The 24714-nt window shown below is 49.1% G+C and overlaps 1 protein-coding gene across 1 annotated transcript; it reads right to left on the minus strand.

Annotated features, from left to right (window-relative positions):
• Positions 1 to 1908: 1908 nt before the first annotated feature.
• Positions 1909 to 24059, minus strand: LOC144509027 (protein arginine N-methyltransferase 1). The gene is made up of 10 exons (XM_078237284.1): positions 23975 to 24059; positions 19550 to 19663; positions 18360 to 18515; positions 16891 to 16954; positions 13523 to 13665; positions 12909 to 12996; positions 9606 to 9721; positions 8728 to 8878; positions 7156 to 7277; positions 1909 to 5143 (listed from the first exon to the last, which is right to left on the minus strand). Exons 1-10 carry the CDS (start codon positions 23990 to 23992, stop codon positions 5060 to 5062), a joined length of 1056 nt encoding a protein of 351 aa, XP_078093410.1. The 5' UTR covers positions 23993 to 24059; the 3' UTR covers positions 1909 to 5059.
• Positions 24060 to 24714: the final 655 nt, after the last annotated feature.

The raw sequence follows: 24714 nt of genomic DNA on the forward strand, positions 1-24714 counted from the left end.
CTTGAGTGCTATACAAAGCATACCATTCATGGAGAAGGAAAGGAGAGGGTGCAGAATGTAGTGTTACAGTCATAGCTAGGGTGTAGAGAAAGATCAACTTAATGCGAAGTAGGTCATTCAAGAGTATGACAGCAGGTGGATTGGCTGTGCTAAATTGCCCTTTAGTGTCAGGGGGACTAGCTAGGGTACATGCATATGTTACGGGGACAGGGCCTGGGTGGAATTGTGGCTGGTGCAGACTCGATGGGCTGAATGGCCTCCTTCTGCACTGGAGGGATTCTGTGATTCTAAGGAGATGCACGAAGACGGAGGGTAGTGGGTGCCTGGAACTCACTGCCGGGGGAAGTAGTGAAAGCAGAGAGAAATAGTGACTTATAAGGAATGTGAAATCAATTAAAAAATATCTGGAATTAAGAATCTACTGATGACCATGAAACCATTGTCGATTGTCGGAAAAACCCATCTGGTTCACTAATGTCCTTTAGGGAAGGAAATCTGCCATCCTTACCCGGTCTGGCCTACATTTGACTACAGAGCCACAGCAATGTGGTTCACTCTCACTGCCCTCCAAGGGCAACTAGGGATGGGCAATAAATGCTGGCCCAGCCAGCCAGTGACGCCCATGTCCCAAGGATGAATTTAAAAAAGTAGCGTCTTGACAAATACATGAATAGGATGGGAACAGAGGGATATGATCCCCGGAAGGGTAGGGGGTTTTAGTTCAGACGGGCTGAAGGGCCTGTTCCTGTACTGTAATTTTCTTCAATATTAAAACAAGGCAATTCCACACGGGGCAAATTCCCAGCAACAGCTGTAGCGGGGGGGAGGAACAGCTGGCACAGCATAAGGAACAAGGTTCACTCAACTGATCCTTCACAAGATCCCCCCACACCCCAGGTAAAGGGGATGGGTCTGTATCCACTGGAGTTAAGAAGAACGAGAGGTGACCTTATTGAAAGACAAGGTTTGAGGGAACTTGACAGGGTGAATGCGGAGAGGATGTTTGCCCTCGTGGGGAAACCAGAACTAGGGCAGTGTACAGACAAAATGATAGGGCAACAGGCTTGAAGGGCCGAATGGCCTACTCCTAGTTTGAGTCACGAATCTGTGGAGCTCTTCCTCAAGAGCAGTAGAGGCAGAGCTATTCAATACTTTCAAGTCAGAGAGATAGATTCTTCACTAACAAGGGAGTCAAAGGTCATCAGGCAAGGTGGGAATGTAGGAGTTAAGGCCATAATTATTTAAAGTTTATTCATTAGTGTAACACTGCAATGAAGTTACTGTCAAAATCCCCTCGTTGCCACACTCCAGCACCTGAGGGTGAATTTAGTATGGCCATTGCACCTAATCAGTACGTCCTTCAGACTGTGGGAGGAAACCTACGCAGACACGGGGAAAACGTGTAGACTCTACGCAGTGTGACCCAAGCTGGGAATCGAACCTGGGTCCCTGGCACTGCAAGGCAGCAACGCTAACCACCGTGCCACCATAGTGGTTTGCACGGTTGCCTCACAGTGCTAGGGACCTGGGTTCAATTCCGGCCTCAGGTCACTGTGTGGAGTCTGCACGTTCTCCCCGTATCTGCGTGCGTTTCTTCCGGGTGCTCCCGTTTCCTCCCACAGTCCAAAGATGTGCGAGTTAGATGGATTGGCCAAGCTAAATTGACCCTTAATGTCAGGGGTATTAGCAGGGTAAATATGTGGGGTTACTGGAATAGGGCTTGGGTGGGATTGTGCTCGGCGCAGCCTCGATGGGCCGAATGACCTCCTCCTGCACTGTAGGGATTCTACAAATTGGATTGGCCATTAGACTGAATGGCGGAGCAGGCTCGAGGGACATGAGGAAAATGGTGTTTACATCTAAACATTACCCCAGAGCACCTAAAGAAGAGAGTTGCACAAGAAAGCGTAAAGTCAAACTTTTATTCTTAATGAATGTCACCATATATAAAAAAACAAAGCATAATTTACTACACAGTCACAATGTTCGCCAGTCAGTACTTGGGGGGTTTAGAAAGACCGACTTGGCAGTCTCAACATACACTAATATTTTTTTTTTTAAAAAGATCACTTTTAGGTACAAGTCAGGGCTGTGACAAAGCTTCAGAAATATGAACTGTCGCTTTAAAAAAACGGGGCATGAAGAAGAAAACAGTAAGTGGAGCTTTTACCTCCTGATCCCTAGACAAAAGCACATCAGCACAGCACCTTGTTCGGAGCCAAGGCAGGACTCGTGCGGATGGATATCAGATGCAGCAACTCTGCGGGCAAACTGCAGTCAGGTTACGGGCTGATCCTGGTCACGGAAGGAATTGCAGGGATAACAGCAATCACGACAACCCACCAGCCCTCGGCTGGTCTTGGCTCAGTAACAAAAGAAATTGCACTCAATAAAAGTACCAGCAAAAGCTGCTGCAGGTCAACATATCCCCGATCAACGATCCAGTCAGGGCGAGAGCTGCACCTCTAAAATCTGAGGGAAAGCACAACCAGGGGGAAGTTAAAACACTTGCGCCAAACAAAGAAATGCCGCCCAGTCAAATCAAAGCTTGGTCACAGCCCTTGGATATCGTTATTGTACACAGCCCAAACACCCATCTCCACACGTCAAAAAAATGAAAGCTGGGACAGCGAGGCAGCACTCAGGGATTCCAAGGGAGAGTCACGTTTTGTAGTTTCATTTTCAGACTGGATGAACAAGCTGAATCAGAACCGGCTGGGCAAGCTCGAGAGAACGTAGTCACTCAGCTCCAACCATCATCCCTCCCCACCGCTGTACACATCAGGTCACGGGGCCATCTCCACACTGCAGGAAAAAGTATCACGGTGCCACAAATAACTTCGATATATTGGGGGGAGGAAACAGGACAGAGGATCATTTTGGAATTGGCAATGGGTAATTGTTCTGAGCACCAACAGTGGGCCACATTGGTGGAACTCGGTGAAGGTATTTGGGGAGGGGGGGGGGGGGGGGGGGGGGTTTCAATTAGCTACGGTACATGCTGGAAGTGGCAGAAAAAAAAGACCAGGTGAGCATAACAGATATCAGTGACGATCATCATTCTGTCAGTGCTCCCTGGCAGACCCTCAAACCACTCACCAGGAAGGGAACACACACCCAAGGGGGCGAACGTGCATCAGGCGGATGAACACACGCCCAAACATGCACGTTAAATGCGCAGCCAGACAATGCACGACCTAACATTATAAACGACACCCACTATCAAAAAAGTGGGTAGCTCCGTACAAGCCAATCGGAAGGAGTGAAATAAAACATTAGTGTTTTCAGCCGCGCATCATGGGACCCGCAAGTTAAAGCCCCCCCCCCCCCCTCCTTTTCAACCTGAATGGTGCCTCGCTAAGGTCAGATTCTGCTCAAGCAAATAACCGTCTACGGTAGTGTTTATGAAGCGATGATTCCCATTTCACCGAGGCTACAACTTATCAATGCCACCACCAGCCTTGCAAATGCCTATTACATTACCCACCTGGTGCCAACACTGCTTGCCAAACAGGTGGTGGTGTTGGGTTTGAGAGCAAAGTGAGAAGATAACCGAGTTACAGCTTTCACTGACTGTTCTTTTTACTTGTGGAGAACAAACACCTCTGTTCAATTTTTTTTTTTTTAAGAACAAGCTCAGAGGGGGACAATTGTGCACTCGACACAGTGGCTGCCATTATCAGTGATGTCTCTACTCAGAGCAGAATCACCCTTCTCGCACCTCCCCTCTCCTCCCAATCTCTCGTTGCGTTAAGCATTCCCAATCACCCCAGGTATCTCAGCAAGGCAGCTGTTCCAACAGGACGGCAAGGTTACGCAGCTCCGAGGACTTGGGACTCCGCCAAATCTCACAGTAACATGGACTCTTGCAGTGCGCAAGAGGGGCAGGCCGTCTGCCACAAACCTCGGATACGGGTGTCCAGACCTGGGGACTCTACATGCACAACGGAAGCATTTACACAGAGACTGGTGCGGAGGATGAACGAGCTGGGGGGTTACATAAGGAAGTGAAGCAGCAAACTCAAATCCACCGAGTTACTTCCCACTAAACATCACTTGGCAATTGCTCGAGACACCAACAAAAAAAAAAGTTAACACTGAACCTGGAGTTCCTTACAACCGAACACGGGAGGACAAAAATCGTCAATGCATTGTATCGATGTGGAAAAATGACCTAAAGGACAAAAAAAAAGGCTAAAGGAGACAGAATTAATCGTGGTGCAGAGAAGCTGCAGCCTCAAAATGTCAGGGACGTGACAACCCAACACTCGATGTGGCGAGTCGCATTTCACAAAGCAGGTGTCAACAGTAGCCAGAACTTAGAGCTTCCGTGTGGAGCAGATCGGCCACCACCAATTGAAGCGTCAGTCTAAAACACAGAAGCTACGACTCCTGCTCTCCAGTCTCCGAAGGTTTATACACTAAACAGCAGTTTTAACACTCTGCGCCACACAGAGATGCAGTCCACTCTTTTGAGACAAAGAATTCTCCAGTCAGGAACAGGGTCCCAAAAATAAATTAAAAAACACACACAGAAGTAAGATGCACTTAAAGTTAGAATCGCTTTGCTGACTGGAGGATGATTTGCCAAACTAGAGTACTAGCAGAAATCTAAAGTACCATTCTTTAAAAAAAAACACCAAAATCAAAAAAAAAGAAAATTGATCAGATTTTAACTCTTCCCTGCCAAGGTAGGTATAGGTTAGAATCAGGAATTTACATTAAAATGTCTCCGCTTCTGTCAGAAGAATATCAGTACAGCAGCTTAAGAATGGTTCCATAATAGCACAAGTGGCAACTGTTATAAGAATTTAGTCTGGGATGCTTTGCCCCCACCCCCCACTCCTCCCAGCTCCCATGCCATGCTAACGGACTACAACTGATCAGGGAGAGGAGCAGTCAGTTGCACAACCAATTAACTTCTTTAATCCTGAAAAACGTTATCTATATATATATATATTATATATAGCACACTACAGTGGTCGCGCCAGAGCCTTAATGGAGCGGTGAGGACGGTGCACGCAGCTGGAGGAGTGGGGGAGGGGGAGCGGAGGTGGATCTAGCGCATTTTGTAGTCGATGGAGCCAGACATCTCGCACAGTTGCCCCTTGAATTCAATGTCGACGGTGAAATCGAGGTCCCGCTGGAGGAAGGCAAACAAAAAGAAAATGGTCAAGATCTAATGCATTGTTTTCTCACTGGATAAAATCCCCAAGGGGCCCGGCAGGGCGGATGGATGCCAATGCTAGTCTCCACTCTGTTTAGGGGGCATTCCCAATCTCAAAGTACCTCACTAAAGTAAATGGTCAGTTTTGACATTATCCTTATCACACATTCTCCAGCCTTTAAAAAAAATTTTGTTTGTGGGACATGGCCAGCATTTATTGCCCATCCCTAGTTGCTCTTGAAGGACAGTTGAGAGTCTTTAAATATACTTGGCAACTGAGCATCCACATTCTCCTGAGGTAGAGTGTGAATCAAAGATTCACAACCCTGGGCTGATAATTTGGGTAGACATTGGTGGGCTGACAGTGCGGAATTACATCTCAGCATCAGCTGGAGGGAGGGAGGAGATTTTGTTTGTCCATTCGTGGGACACGGACGTCGCTGGCTGGCCAGCATTTATTATGTGGAGATGCCGGCGTTGGACTGGGGTAAACACAGTAAGAAGTCTAACGACACCCGGTTAAAGTCCAACAGGTTTATTTGGTGGCTTTTGCTACCAAATAAACCTGTTGGACTTTAACCTGGTGTTGTTAGACTTCTTACAGCATTTATAGAACATTACAGCGCAGTACAGGCCCTTCAGCCCTCGATGTTGCGCCGACCAGTGAAACCAATCTAAAGCCCCTCTAATCTACACTATTCCAATATCATCCATATGATTATCCAATAACCATTTGAATGCTCTTAATGTTGACGAGCCCACTACTGCTGCAGGCAGGGCATTCCAAGCCCTTACTACTCTTATTGCCCATCCCTGGTTGCTCTTGGGAGGGCAGTTGAGAGTCTTTAAATATACTGGGCTGTTAAACATCCACATTCCCAAGGTAGAGAGTGTCAAAGATTCACGACCCTGGGTTGATATTTGGGTAAAGATATTGGTGGGCTGACAGTATGTGTGGAACTACATCTCAGCATGAGGTGGAGGGATGGAGACGACTTAAAAAAAATTAATTCGTGGGACATGGGTGTCGCTGGCTGGGCCAGCATTTATTGCCCATCCCTAGTTGCCCTTGGAGGGCAGTTGAGAGTCAACCACATTGCTGTGGCTCTGGAGTCACATGTAGGCCAGGCCGGGTAAGGACGGCAGATTTCCTTCCCTAAAGGTGACATTAGTGAATCAGATGGGTTTGCCAATAATTGACAATGGTTTAGTTATTAGTGTCACGAGTAGGCTTACATTAACACTGCAATGAAGTTACTGTGAAAATGCCCTGGTCGCCACACTCCGGCACCTGTTCGGGTACACCGAGGGAGAATTTAGCCAACGCACCAGCATGTCGGACCGAGGGGGGAAACCGGAGCACCCGGAGGAAACCCACGCAGACACAGGGAGAATGTGCAGACTCCGCACAGACAGTGACCCAAGCCAGGAATCGAACCCGGATCCCTGGTCATCAGTAGATTCTTAATTCCAGATATTTTTTATTGAATTCAAATCCCACCATCTGTCGTGGTGGGATTCGAACCTGGTTCCCCAGAACATTGGTTGAGTTTCTGGATTAACAGTCTAGCGATAATACCACTAGGCCATCGCCTCCCCAGCTCCTCTACATTGTTTTTGGTTTAAAGAGGCCAGAATTATGTGGAGTACTTAAAATATAGTACAGCTGTAACCTGAACCATAAATGTTCCTAAACTTATCATAGAATCCTACAGTGCAGGAGGAGGCCATTCGGCCCATCGAGTCTGCACCGACCACAATCCCACCCAGGCCCTATTCCCGCAACCCCATGAATTTACTCTGGCTAGTCCCCGACACTAAGGGGTAATTTAGCATGGCCAATCCACCTAACTTGCACATCTTTGGAGTGTGGGAGGAAACTGGAGCACCCGGAGGAAACCCACACAGACACGCGGGAGAACGTGCAAACTCCACACAGCCGGGAATCGAACCCGGGTCCCTCGCGCGTCCATGTTTTGTAAACTCACAGTGTTCTTGGTGTTGGGCTTCATGCTGACGGTTCCGAAGATCTCCTCGCCTCGCTTGACCGTCAAGTAATCCTCCATGTAGAACACAGTCTGCTTCCAGTGAGTGTAAGGGGCGTCGGGGGCTGCGGTTCAAGAATGGAAGTGGGGAATGCCATTAGCACCGGTGTAGTTCACCCACAGATAGGAGAGCGCAAGCCAGCACGAAACTGGGGTTGCCGGGTACAGTGGAGCCCCGATTTTACACGCCCCGATTTAGCGCGAAATCAGACATTACGCGATCGCGCGACGGACCCTTTAAAAAAACTATTTCCGGTTTAGTGAATTAGCGCGACCCCGATAACATTTGCGATTACATCTTATGGACCCCAACCATTGCGTTAAAACGGGGCTCCACTGTACTTGGCTGAGATTGTAACACTGCCCACGGGGACACTGCAGTGCAACCCGTAGCGGGTAATTATGCAGCATGAAGCAAGCAGGGCTGCACCACAGCTCTGCAACTGGAGCCACCTGAACAGTTAGAAAACAGGGCCAGCTGCACAGATCATCACTCCAACTCGAGAGTAACAAAATTGTTTCTTCAGAACCCAAACCTCAGACATATATACAGGTGCAGTCAGGGACAAAATAAAATCAGTTTTTGACAGCAAGTTACCTTTGGTCTTTATCTCAATCGTTGACAAGTCAAACCCCTCCCTTCCCCACATAGTTAACGGTTAACACCTGATCCAAGCAATTAATCTTCATTACAACGCGACAGAATACCGAGCAAGCTATTCACCGAGAGGTGAGGGACCCCACAATGTCCTCACCCGACATCCACCTCCCCCCCCCCCACCCGCAAACAGGGCCTGCTGACCCAGCTGTCCTTGAGATCGCGTTTAATGGGTCGGGAGAAAGATTTCACACTGGTAGGTGAATCAGTAACCACGGTACTTAATTGGCAAAACAACCTGCAAGCTCACACAGTGGAAGCAGATTAAACAGTAACTTTCAGAATGCAAGTACCTGAAGGAAAAATAACTTACAATAGTTTGCAGACAAGGAGCAGAGCTTAAGAGGGGAGCGGGTCAGGGAGAGAATTCCAGAGTTTGGAGCTTTAACAGGGAGGGTGATGGAGGCGGGATGCCTCACATCCTTCAAAAAGTACCTGGATGAGCACTTGGCACGTTAAAGCATTCAGGGCTATGGGCCAAATGCTGGCAAGTGGGATTAGGTGGGGAGGTCAGAGCGTCGGTGCAGACTCACTGGATCGAAGGGCCTCTTCTGCACTGTAGTATTCTGTGAGCAGCTGAAGGCATGGTTTCCAAGGGTGATGGTGAGGATTGGTCACATAAAAAAAACAGGCCAGAGTTTGGGGGGGATGCAGAGATTGGAGCGTTTGGCCAGGAGGTGGGCGAGAGAAAAGTGCACCCCAAAAGCGCGAACACATTTACGATTGCTTTAAAACCACGGCCAACGGGTGTTAAATGTAAGCTCAGTTTCGCAGCATCATTTTATGCACAAGTGCAGTATTCAAGCTTCAGAATGTAGACAAGATCGCCACCTCAAAAAGCTCTCTTCAGACCGTACCTGTGGAGAACCCCGTCCTTTTGTGGCATCGGGTGAACTCGATGTTGAAGTACGCTACCAGAGCGTGGATGTAGTCGTTGCGAGTGACTTGTAGGCAGAAAGGTGACGTGAACGACAGGTCTTCTACCTTCACTGTGTAGATGTCGACCTCCTGGAAGGTACAAATAGTTTGACTGCATTACGTACACCCCCAGCTGTCCCCTTCACATCACACAATTTTCACAGCTAAAAGGCTTGGTTAGTGTAGGGACGGTTGATGACTCTAGGTCTGTACTCGGGAGTTTAGAAGGATGAGGGGGAGGGGGTTTTATTGAAACTTACAGGATACGGCGAGGTCTGGATAGAGTGGATGTGGAGAGGATGTTTCCACCAGTGGGAAAAACTAGAACCAGAGGGGGCACAACCTCAGGCTAAAGGGACGATCCTTTAAAACAGAGATGAGGAGGAATTTCTTCAGCCAGAGAGTGGTGAATCTGTGGAACTCTTTGCCACAGAAAAGGCTGTGGAGGCCAGGTCATTGAGTGTCTTTAAGACAGAGATAGATAGGTTCTTGATTAATAAGGGGATCAGGGATTATGGGGAAAAGGCAGGAGAACGGGGTTGAGAAAAATATCAGCCTTGATTGAATGACGGAGCAGACTCGATGGGCCAAGTGGCTTAATTCTGCTCCTATGTCTTATGGTCTTCATTCGCAATGCTGGACAGCGTTTATACAGCAATGGCCCGGAATTGTGTGCCCTTGCCGAGGTGGGATTGTTGTAGGTGTAGACGCGAATGGCTTGCTTCTGCACTGTAGGGATTCTATGATTTTCTCCACTAAGCCCCCCCCATCTCATCCGAAGGAGGAAGCCCAGAATATAATAAAATCAGATGCCAACCTTAATGAGACAGGCGTTGGTCACCAGCTGCTTGGGATCCACTACATCCACCAACGGTTCTTTGATAGCCACGTCCTTAATACAGGACATATCGAAACCGTAGACATTCTCCCACCCTGCAAGACAGAGAGAGAGAGACTGGTTACCAAATGCAGTGCAATTACTGGAAGCTGGAAAGTCTACACAGCTTTGGTCCCCCTCAATGAAGCCACACGGGTACGGAATAAATCTCCAGACACGGTGCCAGCCAGGTGCTGAGATGTAGAGGGGAATGAGGCGTGACCCTGGGCCAGGAAAAAAAAGACAACCAGGAACCCAGCTGGAAAACACGCGGGAATAACCGAGACTGGACAAGGACACTCACTCGTGTTCACCACACGCTCATAGTCAAAGGTGCTGCGGCTGATGCTCTGCAACATTTGCAAAACAAACTGTTCAGTCGATCGGATGTGAAACGATTCACTCTCTACCTCTCACCATCATTCCACCTGTCTGCCATTTAGGTCACTTAGTCCATCCACCATTTAATCGGACAGCACAGTGGTTAGCACTGCTGCCTCTCAGCGCCGGGGACCTGGGTTTGATTCCGGCCTCGGAGTCTGCACGTTCTCCCCGTGTCTCCTCCGGGTGCTCCGGTTTCCTCCCACAGTCCGAAAGATGTGTAGGTTAGGTGGATTGGCCAGTCAGCAATTAGAATTGTTTACTTTCATTTATAAATATTGTTCAACTGCTGATGGTTAAGCTGCTTCATTTGTTAGAGTCATTGTTAGACTGTGATATTAAATAAAGTTTGTTTTACTGAAAAAGATTCCAAATTTGTCAGTGGAATCATTCCTGGAGAAAAGCATCCTATCCTCACATTTTTGCCGGATAGAAAAATTGTTGGGGTTGGGCGGCACAGTGGTTAGCGCTGCTGCCTCACAGCGCCAGGGACCCCCGTTCGAGTGACTGCGTGGGTTTCCTCCGGGTGCTCCGGTTTCCTCCCACACTCCAAAGATGTGCTGGTTAGGTGGGTTAGCCATGCTAAATTGCCCCGTAGTGTCAGGGGGATCAGCTAGGGTACAAACGTGGGGTGGCAGGGATAGGGCCTGGGTGGAATTGTTGTCAGTGCAGACCTGATGGGCTGAATGGCCTCCTTCTGCACTGTAGGGATTCTGTGTAATTCGATCATGGCTGATCTGCAGCCCACCTCCATTTTTTTGCCTTTGCTCCATATCCCTCGATAGCTCCATCCAACAAAATCAGGCTCCACATTTCCAATAGCCAGTCTTTAGGGAGTTCCTGATTTTCACTATCAACTGAAAAAAATGCTCTGTTTTACTCCTAATCCTAACCATCGTGCCTCATTATTCACAATTATCCTCCCAGAAAAAGGTCATCCAGAGAAATCCATTATTCAGACCATAGATGTGCAGGTTAGGTGGACTGGCCATGCTCAATTGCCCCTCAGTATCAGGGGGACTAGCTAGGGTAAACACGTGGGGTTATGGGGATAGGGCCTGGGTGGAATTGTTGGTAAGAGTTTTAACAACACCAGGTTAAAGTCCAACAGGTTTATTTGGTAGCAAATGCCATTAGCTTTCGGAGCGCTGCTCCTTCGTCAAATGGAGTGGAAATCTGCTCTCAAACAGGGCACAGAGACACAAAATCAAGTTACAGAATACTGATTAGAATGCGAATCTCTACAGCCAACCAGGTCTTAAAGATACAGACAATGTGAGTGGAGGGAGCATTAAGCACAGGTTAAAGAGATGTGTATTGTCTCCAGACAGGACAGCCAGTGAAATTCTGCAAGTCCAGGAGGCAAGCTGTGGGGGTTACTGATAATGTGACATAAACCCAACATCCCGGTTTAGGCCGTCCTCATGTGTGCGGAACTTGGCTATCAGTTTCTGCTCAGCGACTCTGCGCTGTCGTGTGTCGTGAAGGCCGCCCTGGAGACGCTTACCCGAAGATCAGAGGCCGAATGCCCGTGACTGCTGAAGTGCTCTCCCACAGGAAGAGAACAGTCTTGCCTGGTGATGTTCAACCTGGTGTTGTTAAAACTCTTACTGTGTTTACCCCAGTCCAACGCTGACATCTCCACATCATGGAATTGTTGGTGCAGACTCGATGGGCCGAATGGCACCCACCCCCCCCCCTCACTGTAAGGATTCTATAATTTTAATTATTAGATCAACCCACAACCTTTGAACTAACAACTTATGTATCCTTAATGTCATAGGATGCCCAGAAGCGCATCACAAAAATATATTAAAACAAATACTAGACTGTCAGGATTAGACAGGATGGATGCACGGAGGATGTTCCTGATGGTGGGGGCGTCCAGAACCAGGGGTCACAGTCTGAGGATTCAGGGTAGACCATGACAGAGATGAGGAGACATTTCTTCACCCAAAGGGTGGTGAGCCAGGGGCTAAATGCTAAATTGCCCCCTAGTGTCAGGGGGATTAGTAGAGTAAATACGTGGGGTTACAAGGATAGGGCCTACGTGGGATTGTTGTCGGTACAGGTTCGATGGGCCGAATGGGCTCTTTCTGCACTGTAGGGATTCTATCCCGAATGTACATTGAACCAAAAAATAGAAATATTCTCAATTAACAATTTTCCCAGAACCAATCACCTACCCCAGCGCCACCCCCCCCCCGCCCAGGCTGTTTCCAGGGATGGCGGGGCTGATGTGTGAGGAGATTGACTAGGTTGAGATTGTTTTCACTGGAGTTCAGATGAATTCAATGGGACAGTGATCAGTGTGATTGAGAGGTTACAGTGTGTCAAATCAAAGCTCGGCACAACATCGAGGGCCGAAGGGCCTGTGCTGTAATGTTCTATGAATGAGCAGGGAATCTCAGACTTATAAAATTCTAACAGGACTAGACAGGGTAAATGCAGGGAGGATGTTCTCGATGGTGGGGGGAGTCCAGAACCAGGGGTCACAGTCTGAGGATTCGGGGTAGACCATTTAGGATGGAGGTGAGGAGACATTTCTTCACCCAGAGTGGTGAGCCTGTGGAATTCATTACCACAGGAAGTAGTTGATGCCAAAACATTGAATGCATTCAAGAGGCGGCTGGATTTGGCACTAGGGGCGAATGGGGTCAAAGGTTCTGGGGAGAAAGCAGGATTAGACTATTGAGTTGGATGATCAGCCATGATGGTGATGAATGGCGGAGCAGGCTCAAAGGGCCGAATGGCCTCCTCCCGCTCCTATCTTCTATGTTTCTAAATACGAGACAGAGAGTTTGTTAGATGACCAAATTGCTTAGTCATAGGGGGTTGAAAATAAACAAGTCTTAAACTCACAGTGGATTTTGTAGTCCTTGTATTGTCGGTCTTCGATGGCAGTGACGTACAGAGCAGCTCGGTCTGGAAAGATCAGGCCATCTGGTTGCTGCATAAAGTACAGAACGATTAATGAAGAGAAGTCTAACATGCAGCGAACCCCCAGCCTACAACCAGATAAACACAAAATACTGCGGATGCTAGAATCTGAACAACAGAAAAATACTGGAAAATCTCAGCAGGTCTGACAGCATCTGTGGAGACAGAACAGAGCCAACGTTTCGAGTCTGGATGACCCTTTGTCAGAGCTCCGAACACCAGGAGGAAAATGGAAAACAATGAAGGTGGACAGGGTGAAAGAGACAAACGGAAATTTTCTGGAGAAGGGTCACCCAGACCTGAAACGTCGGCTCTATTTTCTCTCCACAGATGCTGCCAGACCTGCTGAGATTTTCCAGCATTTTTCTGTTCTAGCCTATAACCAAATTGCCAATGAGGAGAGACGCACTACAAATGCTACACAAAAGAGAGTGAATATCTAAGCGTTAATCAAAGCTCTGGCTTTGCCCTGAGCGCCAGAAACTAGACCAGCTAGTCAAGGTCACACCCTGTTCCCATTTGCGCCCGACACATACCAACCACTTGTCCCTTGCATAGATGACGGTATTCAGCATCGACTCATAGAAGAGACAGTAGCCCATCCATTCACTGATGATTATGTCCACCTTCTCCATGGGCAGTTCCACCTCCTCTACTTTGCCCTTGATGATGGTGATAACTGCGACGGAAAACAGGAGCAATCAGTACATTCACTAGCAGCTAAAACACAACTCACTGCACCTTTATCCTTCCGACACCGTGCGGAGATTTAGGTAGGGGGCAAACACGGCATTAAAAACTTCGAGCAGTTCCCTCTTCGTGTCAGACAGTAAATCAAATCAGTCAGTCTATCGCTTAGATAGTTAAAACGGCCAAGAAACTCCATAGACAAGGTGCAGTCAGTGTTGCATTGGCAGACATGAAACAACATTAGTCCTTACTGGGATTACCATAACAACTCAACACTAGCCGCAGTTTATAATCAACCACATTTTGCAACAATATTTGGGCTAGGATCAGCACCAGCGAAGCATAAATCAAGGATCCATCGCCGGGGTGGCTAATAAAAGCTCAGGAAGCGAATGCAGATTAGTGCTAGTTTCAGTTCTACAATCACTGAACAAATTGTGTTAAATCAGCTCTGTTGCCATCCATGCATGTGCTGGTCTTGGGTTTTACAACAGCAATAGTTCTGGTGTGCACCCAGGGATATTTTCACAGACCACATGCTCCCACACAGCCTCAGGAATCATAAGTTACACCCACGTCTACGTCCCCGCTAATAGGTAGATCTCTCGCGGTGCTGTATCTTGGTGTTCGAACGGACAGACTACCGGAGGCATCAGCCCCTTCCAAACAAACGCACAAAGATAACCCCAGGGACTTAGTGGCGGAGGTTTCACTCAGCAAGTTGTTCGAGCACATCGCATCACAGGCCACTCCTACACTGCTGTGCATAATCAGCCGCCATTTGAACTCCTTGGGCCCTGGACTAATTATTGCAATGGATTTTATTCTATCTTCCGGCATCCTATGATATTCAAATAGTTTGCTGTTTGCTCCCAAGGTTCTAATTTTTCCAACTTACTCAATTTGGATTGTTCCTTCTCTTAAAGACACCCTTAAAAAAATTAACTGTCTCTTCACATCCCGTCACTCCCTCCCCACATATCTTTCTTACATAAAACACAATCCCTCCAGTGCAGGAGGCCATTCGGCCCATCGAGTCTGCACCGACAACAATCCCACCCTAGGCCCTATCCCCACAACTCCACATTTACCCCGCTGATCCCTCTAGCTTACACATCCCAGGACACTAAGGGGCAATTTAGCATGGCCAATCCACCTAACCCACACATCTTTGTTGTCTCTTAGTCCAGATATGAGCAGTTCTATGCCAGAAGCAGTTTATGGCAACAACCTTTTGTCGGAGTCAGGGCAGCAGCAGGGTGGGAAACCTAGCCTTTCCACAAGACAGGAACAAAATTAGGCCACTCGGCCCATCGAGTCTGCTCCGCCATTCAATCATGGCTGATATTTTTCTCATCCCCATTCTCCTGCCTTTTCCCCATAGCCCCTGATCCCCTTATCAATCAAGAACCTATCTATCCCAGTCTTAAAGACACTCAATGACCTGGCCTCCATAGCCTTCTGCGGCAAAGGGTTCCACAGATTCACCACTCTCTGGTGTTAGAAATTCCTCATCTGTTTTAATGATCGTCCCTTTAGCCTGTGGTTGTGCCCCCTCTGGTTCTAGTTTTTCCTACTAGTGGAAACACCCTCTCCACGTCCACTCTATCCAGGACTCGCAGTGTCCTGTAAGTTTCAATAAGATCCCCCCCATATCCTTCTAAACTCCATAAGAACAGACCCAGAGTCCTCAACCGTTCCTCATACGACAAGCTCTTCATTCCAGGGATCATTCTTGTGAACCTCCTCTGGACCCTTTTCAACCTGTTCCAGCGCATCCTTTCTTAGATACGGGGCCCAGAACTGCTCACAATACTCCAAATGGGGTCTGACCAGAGCCTTACACAGCCTCAGAAGTCCATCCCTGCTCTTGTATTCTAGCCCTCTCGACATGAATTCTAACATTGCACTTGCCTTCCTAACTGCCGACTGAACCTGCACGTTAACCTGAAGAGAATCTTGAACAATGACTCCCAAGTCCCTTTGTGTTTCTGATTTCCTAAGCATTTCCCCATTTAGAAAATAGTCTATGCCTCCATAGTGTATAACCTCACACTTTTCCACATTGTATTCCATCTGCCACTTCTTTACCCACTCTCCTAACCTGTCCAAGTCCTTCTGCAGCCCCCCTGCTTCCTCAATACTACCTGTCCCTCTGCATATCTTTGTATCATCTGCAAACTTAGCAACGGTGCCTCCAGTTCCTTCCTCCAAATCGTTAATGTATGTTGTGAAAGGTTGTGGTCCCAGCACTGATGTTGCCTGGATTGAGTGGCATGCCTTATGAGGATAGGCTGAGGGAGCTCGGTCTTTTCTCCTTGGAGAGACGAAGGATGAGAGGAGACCTAATAGAAGTGTATCAGATGTTGAGAGGCATAGATCGGGTGGACTCTCAGAGGCTTTTTCCCAGGGTGGAAATGCCTGCTACGAGGGGACACAGGTTTAAGGTGCTGGGGGGTAGGTACAGGGGAGATGTTAGGGGTAAGTTTTTCACACAGAGGCTGGTGGGCGAGTGGAATCGGCTGCCGTCAGTGGTGGTGGAGGCGAACTCAATAGGTCTTTTAAGAGACTCCTGGATGAGTACATGGAGCTTAATAGGATGGAGGGTTATAGGTAGGTCTAGAAGGTAGGGATGTATTCGGCACAACTTGTGGGCCGAAGGGCCTGTTTGTGCTGTAGTTTTTCTATGTTTCTATGACCCGAGGAACACCACTAGTCACCGGCTGCCATCCAGAAAAAGACCCCTTTACCCACTCTGCCTTCTGCCAGTCAGCCAATCCTCTATCCATGCCAGGATTTTACCCTCAACACCATGGGCACTTACCTCATTTATCAGTCTCCTATGCGGCAACTTGTCACAGGCCTTCTGGAAATCTAAATAAATCACGTCCACTGGTTCTCCTTTATCTAACTTCCTTGTTTCCCCCATCACTTATTCCACTGCCCTGCTAGCAGTCGGCTTGCAGGGGGCACCATTTAAAAATAATATGGCCTTCGCCACGAAGCACTCCACAGTCGATCGGCTCACACGCACACTAGCTCTTCTACCCAGCCATTCTTGGCCACGTAACCAAGCTGCCTGCAAAATCGTTCCCTGCTACAAGTCAGCACTCCCAAAAGAAAGAGAAAAAAAAAACTGATAAGACTTCAAGCCAGAACCCTCAGCTGCCTGTAAAAGTTGTGTAACATTGAGTACAAGATTGTGGAGCCTCACCATGGTCGAGATTGTTAGCTTTAATGATCTTTTCAGCATATTCAGAGATATTGGAGCACTCAATCTGTTCGAAAAAAAAACAAAAATGACTTTAAGCCACACGTTCACATATGTTTCCTTCACGTATTTTAAGCTTTCAGTGTAATCGCGGACGGCTAAAAGTGGTTAACCTGCATTGGATTTTCCGTTCGTATTTACGGAAGGTGCCAGTGACTCAAGTTCCTACTCCTAAGCGCCAGCCACAGATTCTCTTCTCGGGAAGGATAAATGGGTGGCTGGCAGGTCAAGCGAGACTCGAGACTTGGATCAATAAAATCACTGTAATCAGATACAGAGGCTGTCTACTCGGCCACCGTCCAGTTGTGTCCCAGTCTAGACTTGAGGCCAGGGAGGCACTGCAGCGGGGCTCGGTCCCTTTGCTTAGTCACTTTCCATGACCACTCAAGACAGGTTGAAATTCTGCAACCCAGGAGTATCTGCAGCGTCACCTAGTTGAAACCAACCAATTATTGCATGCCACATATTTCTCAGCGACATTGGAGCTCCACTAGAGTGGCATCAGACACAGAGCAATAATACCCTTTCTTCAGCTTCATTGGGCAGCACAGTGGTTAGCACTGCTGCATCACAGCGCCAGGGACCCAGTTCAATTCCGGCCTTGGATGACTGTGCGGTGTTTGCACGTTCTCCCCATGTCTGCGTGGGTTTGCTCTGGGTGCTCTGGTTTCCTTCCACATTCCAAAGGTGTGTAGGTTAGGGGATTGGCCATGCAAAATTGCCCCTTAGTGTCCAAAGATGCGCAGGTTCGGTGGATTGGCCATATACAGGGCAGCACGGTGGCACAGTGGTTAGCACTGCTGCCTCACAGCACCAGAGACCCGGGTTCGATTCCCAGCTTGGGTCACTGTCTGTGTGGAGTTTGCACATTCTCCCTGTGTCTGTGTGGGTTTCCTCCCACAGTCCAAAGACGTGCAGGTTAGGTGCATTGGCCATGCTAAATTCGCCCTCAGTGTACCCGAACAGGCGCCGGAATGTGGCAACTAGGGGATTTTCACAGTAAATTCATTGTAGTGTAAATGTGAGCCGACTTGTGACTAATAAATTTTAAATTGCTCCTTAGTGTCAGGGGGGATTAACAGGGTAAATACGTGGGTTGCAGGAATATGGCCTGGGTGGGATTGTGGTCGGTGCAGACTCAATGGGCCGAATGGCCTCCTTCTGCACTGTAGGGATTCTATGATGATGAAATTACATTAAGATAGTGTCTTGTGCTTCAATGAATCCCTTTGTGTATCAAATATACTGTGTGTTGTGGAAATATCTGGATAGGAAGGCAAACAACAATGTACCATAAGCCACAATGAGATAAAAGGTTAACTATTCCCAGCACGATATAACATACCAGCTCAGACACCACAGACTGGGAATACCATTAACCGAGACTTCGATAGACGCGCTGCGCTGCTTACCCCAATAACCTTTTTGGCACCAGCCTTGGCTGCAAACATACAAAGGATGCCTGTCCCACTCCCCACGTCCAGGACAATCTTGTCCTTGAAGAGGTGTTTGTTGTGGTACATGGAGTTCCTGTAGGTCAAAGTGCGAACCTCATCCTTCAACATCTCCTGTGGGAGAAAGGGAAAATGGTGTTAAGAAGTTAGGGAAAGGTTCTTGGCATCGCTGCTGGGTTCCTGTTTTATGAAAGAGGTTGTGACGTAGGTTCAAAGATGCTCTACAGGCCACGACGCTAAGCTGAAGGTATTGGCTGGTTCATTGCTGCCAACCTTCAATGCTGAACTGAGCCAGGTTGAGGCCACAGTGGTTAGCACTGCTGCATCACAGTTCCAGGGACCCGGGTTCAATTCCAGCCTTGGGTAACTGTGAGGAGTTTGCACGTTCTCCCCGTGTCTGCGTGGGTTTCCTCCCACAGTCCAAAGATGTGCAGACTAGATGGGTTAGCAGGGGACAGAGCCTGGGTGGGTTGCTCTGTTGGCGAGTTGATGCAGACACCATGGGCCAAATGGCCTCCTTCTGCACTGCAGGAAAGTCCTATCGTTAGGCATTGAAAGAAGTCGCTGATGCTACGCAATGAGTCACAGCATTATCAAACATCAAGTTTCCAAATAACACCGTGGGTGAAAACAGTGGCTGCACCGTTGCCTCAGCTCCAGGGACCTGGGTTTGATTCCGGCCTTGAGTCACTGTCCTTGTAGAGTTTGCACATTCTCCTAGTGTCTGCATGGGTTTCCTCCGGCTGCTCCAGTTTCCTTCCACACTGCAAAGATGTGCAGGTTAGGTGGATTGACCATGCTAAATTGCCCCTTAGTCAGGGGGGATTGGCAGGGTAAATACATAGGATTACGGGGCTAGGGAGAAGGTAGCATTGTTGTCAGTGCAGATTCAAAGGTTAGAATGGCCACCTCCTGCACTGTAGGGACTCCGATTCCAAATTGCCCCTTAGTGGCCCAAGATGTGAAGGTTAGAAGGATTAGCCATAGTGATAAGGCGGGGTGGCAGGCCTGGGTAAGATAGGCAGGGAGTCAGTATAGGCTTGGTGGGCCGAATGGTCCCCTTCTGCACTGTAGGGATTATAAGAACAACAAATCTAGAAAAGAAATGCCCCTTTTCAGGCCCCACCGTTGCAATTTCTGCTACTCACCTCGTGAATTCCAAAGTGCGCATAGGAGTCGAAGTAATAATCCTTGGAGGTCATGTCCTCCGCACCAGCTTTGATTGTTGCACTGCCATCCGGACCACCAGGTAATGAAGACACCTGAAGGTGCAATGCTACAGGTTAGATCAGGATGGAGATGGACTTCCCATAACCTTGGGCCTCCCCCCATGGAGACCAATAGCGGTCATTATTACCCTGCAGCTTGCTTTGTCATTTGAGGATACTTCTAATCCCCCAGACCAAAAGAAAACCTGGAGACATGAGTCTCAGTATCAGCCACATGTACTCGAGAGAAACAGTAAACAAATGATTTTCACCATCGCAGACGTGCAAAACTCTCCAAAGGGTTTAACCGTAACTGCTTGCATTTTTATATAGCACCTTCACAGATGCACAATGCAAACCAAGGGCATATTAGATGGACAAGGAGCTCTTACAGGACTGGGTGTTAGGGGGACACAGTCCGATTTATAGGGGACATTCCACAATACCCAACTGGCTGAAGTTGCCGCTGCTGACCGTCTAAGATAAGGAATAGGGATGCATTGTAGGAGCCGTCTGTAACCCTGGAAGAGGGTCCAGATTAAAGCAAACAATGAAGCCTGTGAAGGGATCCAAGTATGACTCTATTAAAAAGCATTTGGATAAGTATGTGGATGCAGAAGGATTAGAGGGATACAGGCCAAACACAGGCAATTGGGACTAGCTGGGAGGGCACCATGGTTGGCATAGACCGGTTGGGCCGAAGGGCCTGTTTCCGTGCTGTATTGCTCTATGAGTCTATAATGTGACTGGAAGCTGTCGTAGATCAGTGTGGACAGGGAGGTGGTGCTGGACAGTAGAGGTGATTTAGATTAGCAGATGTTTATGAAGAGATGGACTACAGCCAGTGTGGGTGGCACAGTGGTTAGCACTGCTGCCTCACAGCGCCAGGGACCTGGGGTCGATTCCCAGCTTGGGTTACCGTCTGTACAGAGACTGCACGTGCTCCCCATGTCAGTGCGGGTTTCCTCTGGGTGCTCCAGTTTCCTCCCACAGTCGAAACGCGGGTTAAGTGGATTTTTTTAGTGTCCAAAGATGTGTAGGTTGGGGGATTAGCGGGGTAAATGCGTGAGGTTGCGGGGATAGCAGTGGGTAAGGGCTCTGTTCGAGAGTTGGTGCGTGGGTTTCCTCCGGGTGCTCCAATTTCCTCCCACAATCCAAAGATGTGCGGGTTAGGTGGATTGGCCATGCTAAATTGCCCCTTAGTGTCAGGGAGCTGGGGTAAATACATGGGTTTATGGGGATGGAGCCTGGGTGGAATTGTAGTTGGTGTAGACTCAGTGGGCCGAATGGCCTGTAGGATTCTATGATCTAGATATTAAAAAAATCTATCCTCACCACTCACATGTTTCCCTTTTAATCCAGACAATAGTATAGCAAACCTACATTGGAATAGACCACATTCCTAAACTGGAGCAAAGATTTATTAGGGCAAGTGACGGTTGCTAAAATTAAAAGTAACCTACACATTCCTCTGTTGTCACACATTCAACAAACTAAAATAAACTTTACAACACAAACCACAGCACATGTCCACTCCATATTCAAATCAGAGATTAATACAAATTTGGGATTCCAGTATCAAGCCCCTGTGGAAACCTTACCAAGAAAAGCTCAGGAACCAGTTTTAAGTTGATCACAAGAAACCCAAGGTTACTTTTAACCACATCTTTGTCACAGTTTTCTCACTGGGTTGGGGGCCAAGTATCATTTCGGGTAGAACGTCCCATGACTCAACGTTTGAGAAAATGCCTCCCACTCTGAAGGAAGATTTTTTTTTTAAAAAAAAGAGCCTGTACTCTACAAGCAGTGGATAACATGGCAGATTATAGGACAGAAAAATCAACACGTCATTCAGAGGTCAGGAGTTTTTAAAGAGACCACCTGGGCTAGTGTTCCTTCAAACACGGGAAAAAATAATTTTATTCACAAAAAGTCAGCTGTCGAAAAAAATAACAATCGATTAAGGCAAGATTGCACAATGGCAGCTACAAGTGGTGGGAGATCCGGAGGTAATAGACAGATCCTCATGTTGGGGAACAAAGGGATTTCAACCCCACTACCAAACTCCTGTGAGCCAGAAAGGGCTAAACTGGCGTTAATTAAGAATGTGGGCAGAATAAAAAGTGAATTCACCAAATGTAATTTGTGGATATTTAGTAATAAATCATAATTTGGGAAGGGGTTTATCCCCCCAAAGTGTCTGATGCGAAGGTGGTTTGTATCTTTGGGGCGGCACGGTAGTACAGTGGGTCAGCACTGCTGCTTCACAGCTCCAGGGATCTGGGTTCGATTCCCGGCTTGGGTCACTGTCTGTGTGGGGTTTGCACATTCTCCTCGTGTCTGCGTGGGTTTCCTCCGGGTGCTCCGGTTTCCTCCCAGTCCAAAGATGTGCAGGTTAGGTTGATTGGCTATGCTAAAAAATTGCCCCTTAGTGCCCTGGGATGCGTAGATTAGAGGGATTAGCGGGTAAAATATTTAGGGATATGGGAGTAGGGGCCTGGGTAGGATTGTGGTCGGTGCAGACTCGATGGGCCAAATGGCCTCTTTCTGTACTGTAGGGTTTTCTATGATTTTTTAATAAATGTCAGTGGTTGAGGGCTAAGAATGGTTGGTGGGGGCGTGCGGTTATATAGTAATGGGTGAGGGAATAGATGCAGCACTTTTGGGAGGGGGGTATAGTGATGGGGGAGGTGCAGCATTTTGAGGGGTGGGTGGGTTATAGCGATGGGGTTGGATACATCATTTTGGGAGGTGGGGGGTATATAGTAATGCGGAGGGGAAGATCCAGCATTGTGAGAGGGGAGCATATAATAACGGGGGGGGGGGGGGGGGGGGGGGAATGTATAGTAATGGGGAAGGAGGGATAGATGAAGCATTATGGCATGGGGAGGGGGGGTGTATAGTGATGGTGGAGGGAGGGGGTAGATGCAACATTCTGAGGGGTAGGGGTGTATAATATGGGGAGAGGTGCTGCATTTTTGGGGGGGGGGGGTGGGTGGGTTATAATAATGGGAAGGGGGGATAGATACAGCAATCTGGGAGGTTGGGATAGGGATTGATGGAGCATTTGGGGAGAGTACAGTGATGGAGGGGACTGTGGAGGGGAACATCCAGCATTGTGGGGGGTACATTGTGGGGGAGGGAGTAGATGCAGCATTCTTTTGGGGGTGGGATAGGGGGAGGGAAAGGTCCAGCATTGTGGGGGGTGTATAGTGAGAGGAGTAGATACGGCATTTTGAGGGGTAGGGGATGTACAGTAAGGGGGAGGGGGTGTGTGGGAAAGATCTAAGATTGGGGGGCAGATGGATAGTGATTGGGGAGGTGGTAGATGCAGCATTTTTTTGGGGGGTGGAGGGAGGGAGAAGAGGTGTGCAGCATTTTGGGGGGTGGGGAGTATACAGTAAGGGGGGAGTGGGGGGTGCATTACTTTGGGGGGTGGGTGGGAGAAGTGTGGGGAAGATCCAGCATTTGGGGAGGGGACGAAGGTGCAGTATTTGGTGGAGTGGATAGTGATGGAGGGGGGTTACATTGTTGGGGGGGGGGGGGGTCTATAATAATGGGGAGGGGGGATAGAGACAGCATTTTTGGGGGAGTGGATAGTGATGGGGGGGGGGGGGGAAGAGGTGCTGCATTTGGGGGGGTGAATCGTGATTGGGGGGTGCAGTATTTGGGGAGGGAGTTGTATGAAGAGGGGGGAAAGAGGTGCTGCATTTTGGGGGGTGGGGAGTAGATGGTGGGGGGGGTACACGCAGCATTTTTGGGGGGTGGATGGAGGGGGGCTAGTGCAGCATTTGGGGGGGGGGGGGGGGGGGGGGAGAGAGAATATCCAGCATTGAGAGGGGGGGGGGGGTCTATCGTGATTCGGGGGCGGGGTAAGAGGTGCAGTATTTTGGGGGGGGTACATGGTGAGGGGGGGGTTCATGGTGAGGGGGGGGTACATGGTGAGGAGGGGGGGGGTACATGGTGAGGAGGGGGGGGTACATGGTGAGGGGGGGGGTACAGGCAGCATTTTTCGGGGGGGGGTCTCTCTTCGCCCCCTCCCCTGGGGGCCGGGCCCGGTGTGAATCTCCAGGCCGGTTACCCCGGGCTGAGAGAGGAGGGCGGGGGGTGGTTTGTAACCCGGGCCTCCCTCTCCCCCCCGGGGCCCCGAATCGCCGCCGCCTCCATTTTGCCCCCTCCCCGCGCGGGCAATCTCACGCAGCTCCCGCCGCCTCCCCTCAGCGCCACTCCGCCCGCCACCCCACCATGCCCCCCCCCCCCCCCCCCCTTCCCGCTCCCCCCTGCCCCGGGGCTTTTATTCGGTAAGCCCGCCGCCGCCGCCGCCGCCGCCGCCATTCCTCCCGCCGCCAGCCAGCCCACACCCACCTCCATGCATTCGGCCATCTTGTGAAAGAAGGGCCGTCATATTCGGCGCCGCTTTTATACCCGGGAGGGCCGCCGCCGAGCGCCCGCCCCTACTCCCTCCCCTCCGGCTCCTCCCATTGGCTCCCGCCCGCGTGCCCCCTCTCTCTCCATTGGTCAGGCCGGCTGTCACTCAGGCTGGGGGGGGCGCCTGGTCGCCCGGTGACTGGTCGGTCGCCACGTCAGTCAACCCCCCCCACGCGCCAGCTCCAGCCTCCCATTGGACGGCGGGCCTGCTAATCAGGACACCCCATGGCAAAGCCCGCCCCCGCCGGCAGCTGATTGGTCAATGCTGCTCCAGCAGGAAGTACTGAGGGTTGCAGCTGCACCCACGTGGACTCAGTCAATGCATTGGAGCTAACTGTAGGTGTTGTGAGACTTCTTACTGTGCTATCTGTTTTGCACAGGGTCTCAATGGCTGCAGCTACACATACTTTAAAATCATCTTCAGTTCAAATACTGGGACAAATTACCCCAAGACCTTACAAATAACATTTATTAGGAAAGATATTTGATTTATTGTCACATGTATTGGGACACAGTGAAAAGTATTGTTCCTTGCTCTACACAAAGCATACCATTGTAATGGACATACCGTTCAGAGTATATAGAGAAGGAACGAAGGTGCAGAATGTAGTGTTACAGATAGGGTGTAGAGAAAGATCAATTTAGTGTATTTGATTTGATTTATTATTGTCCCATGT

This window comes from Mustelus asterias, chromosome 21 (genome assembly GCF_964213995.1).
Source record: "Mustelus asterias chromosome 21, sMusAst1.hap1.1, whole genome shotgun sequence".
NCBI lineage: Eukaryota > Metazoa > Chordata > Chondrichthyes > Carcharhiniformes > Triakidae > Mustelus > Mustelus asterias.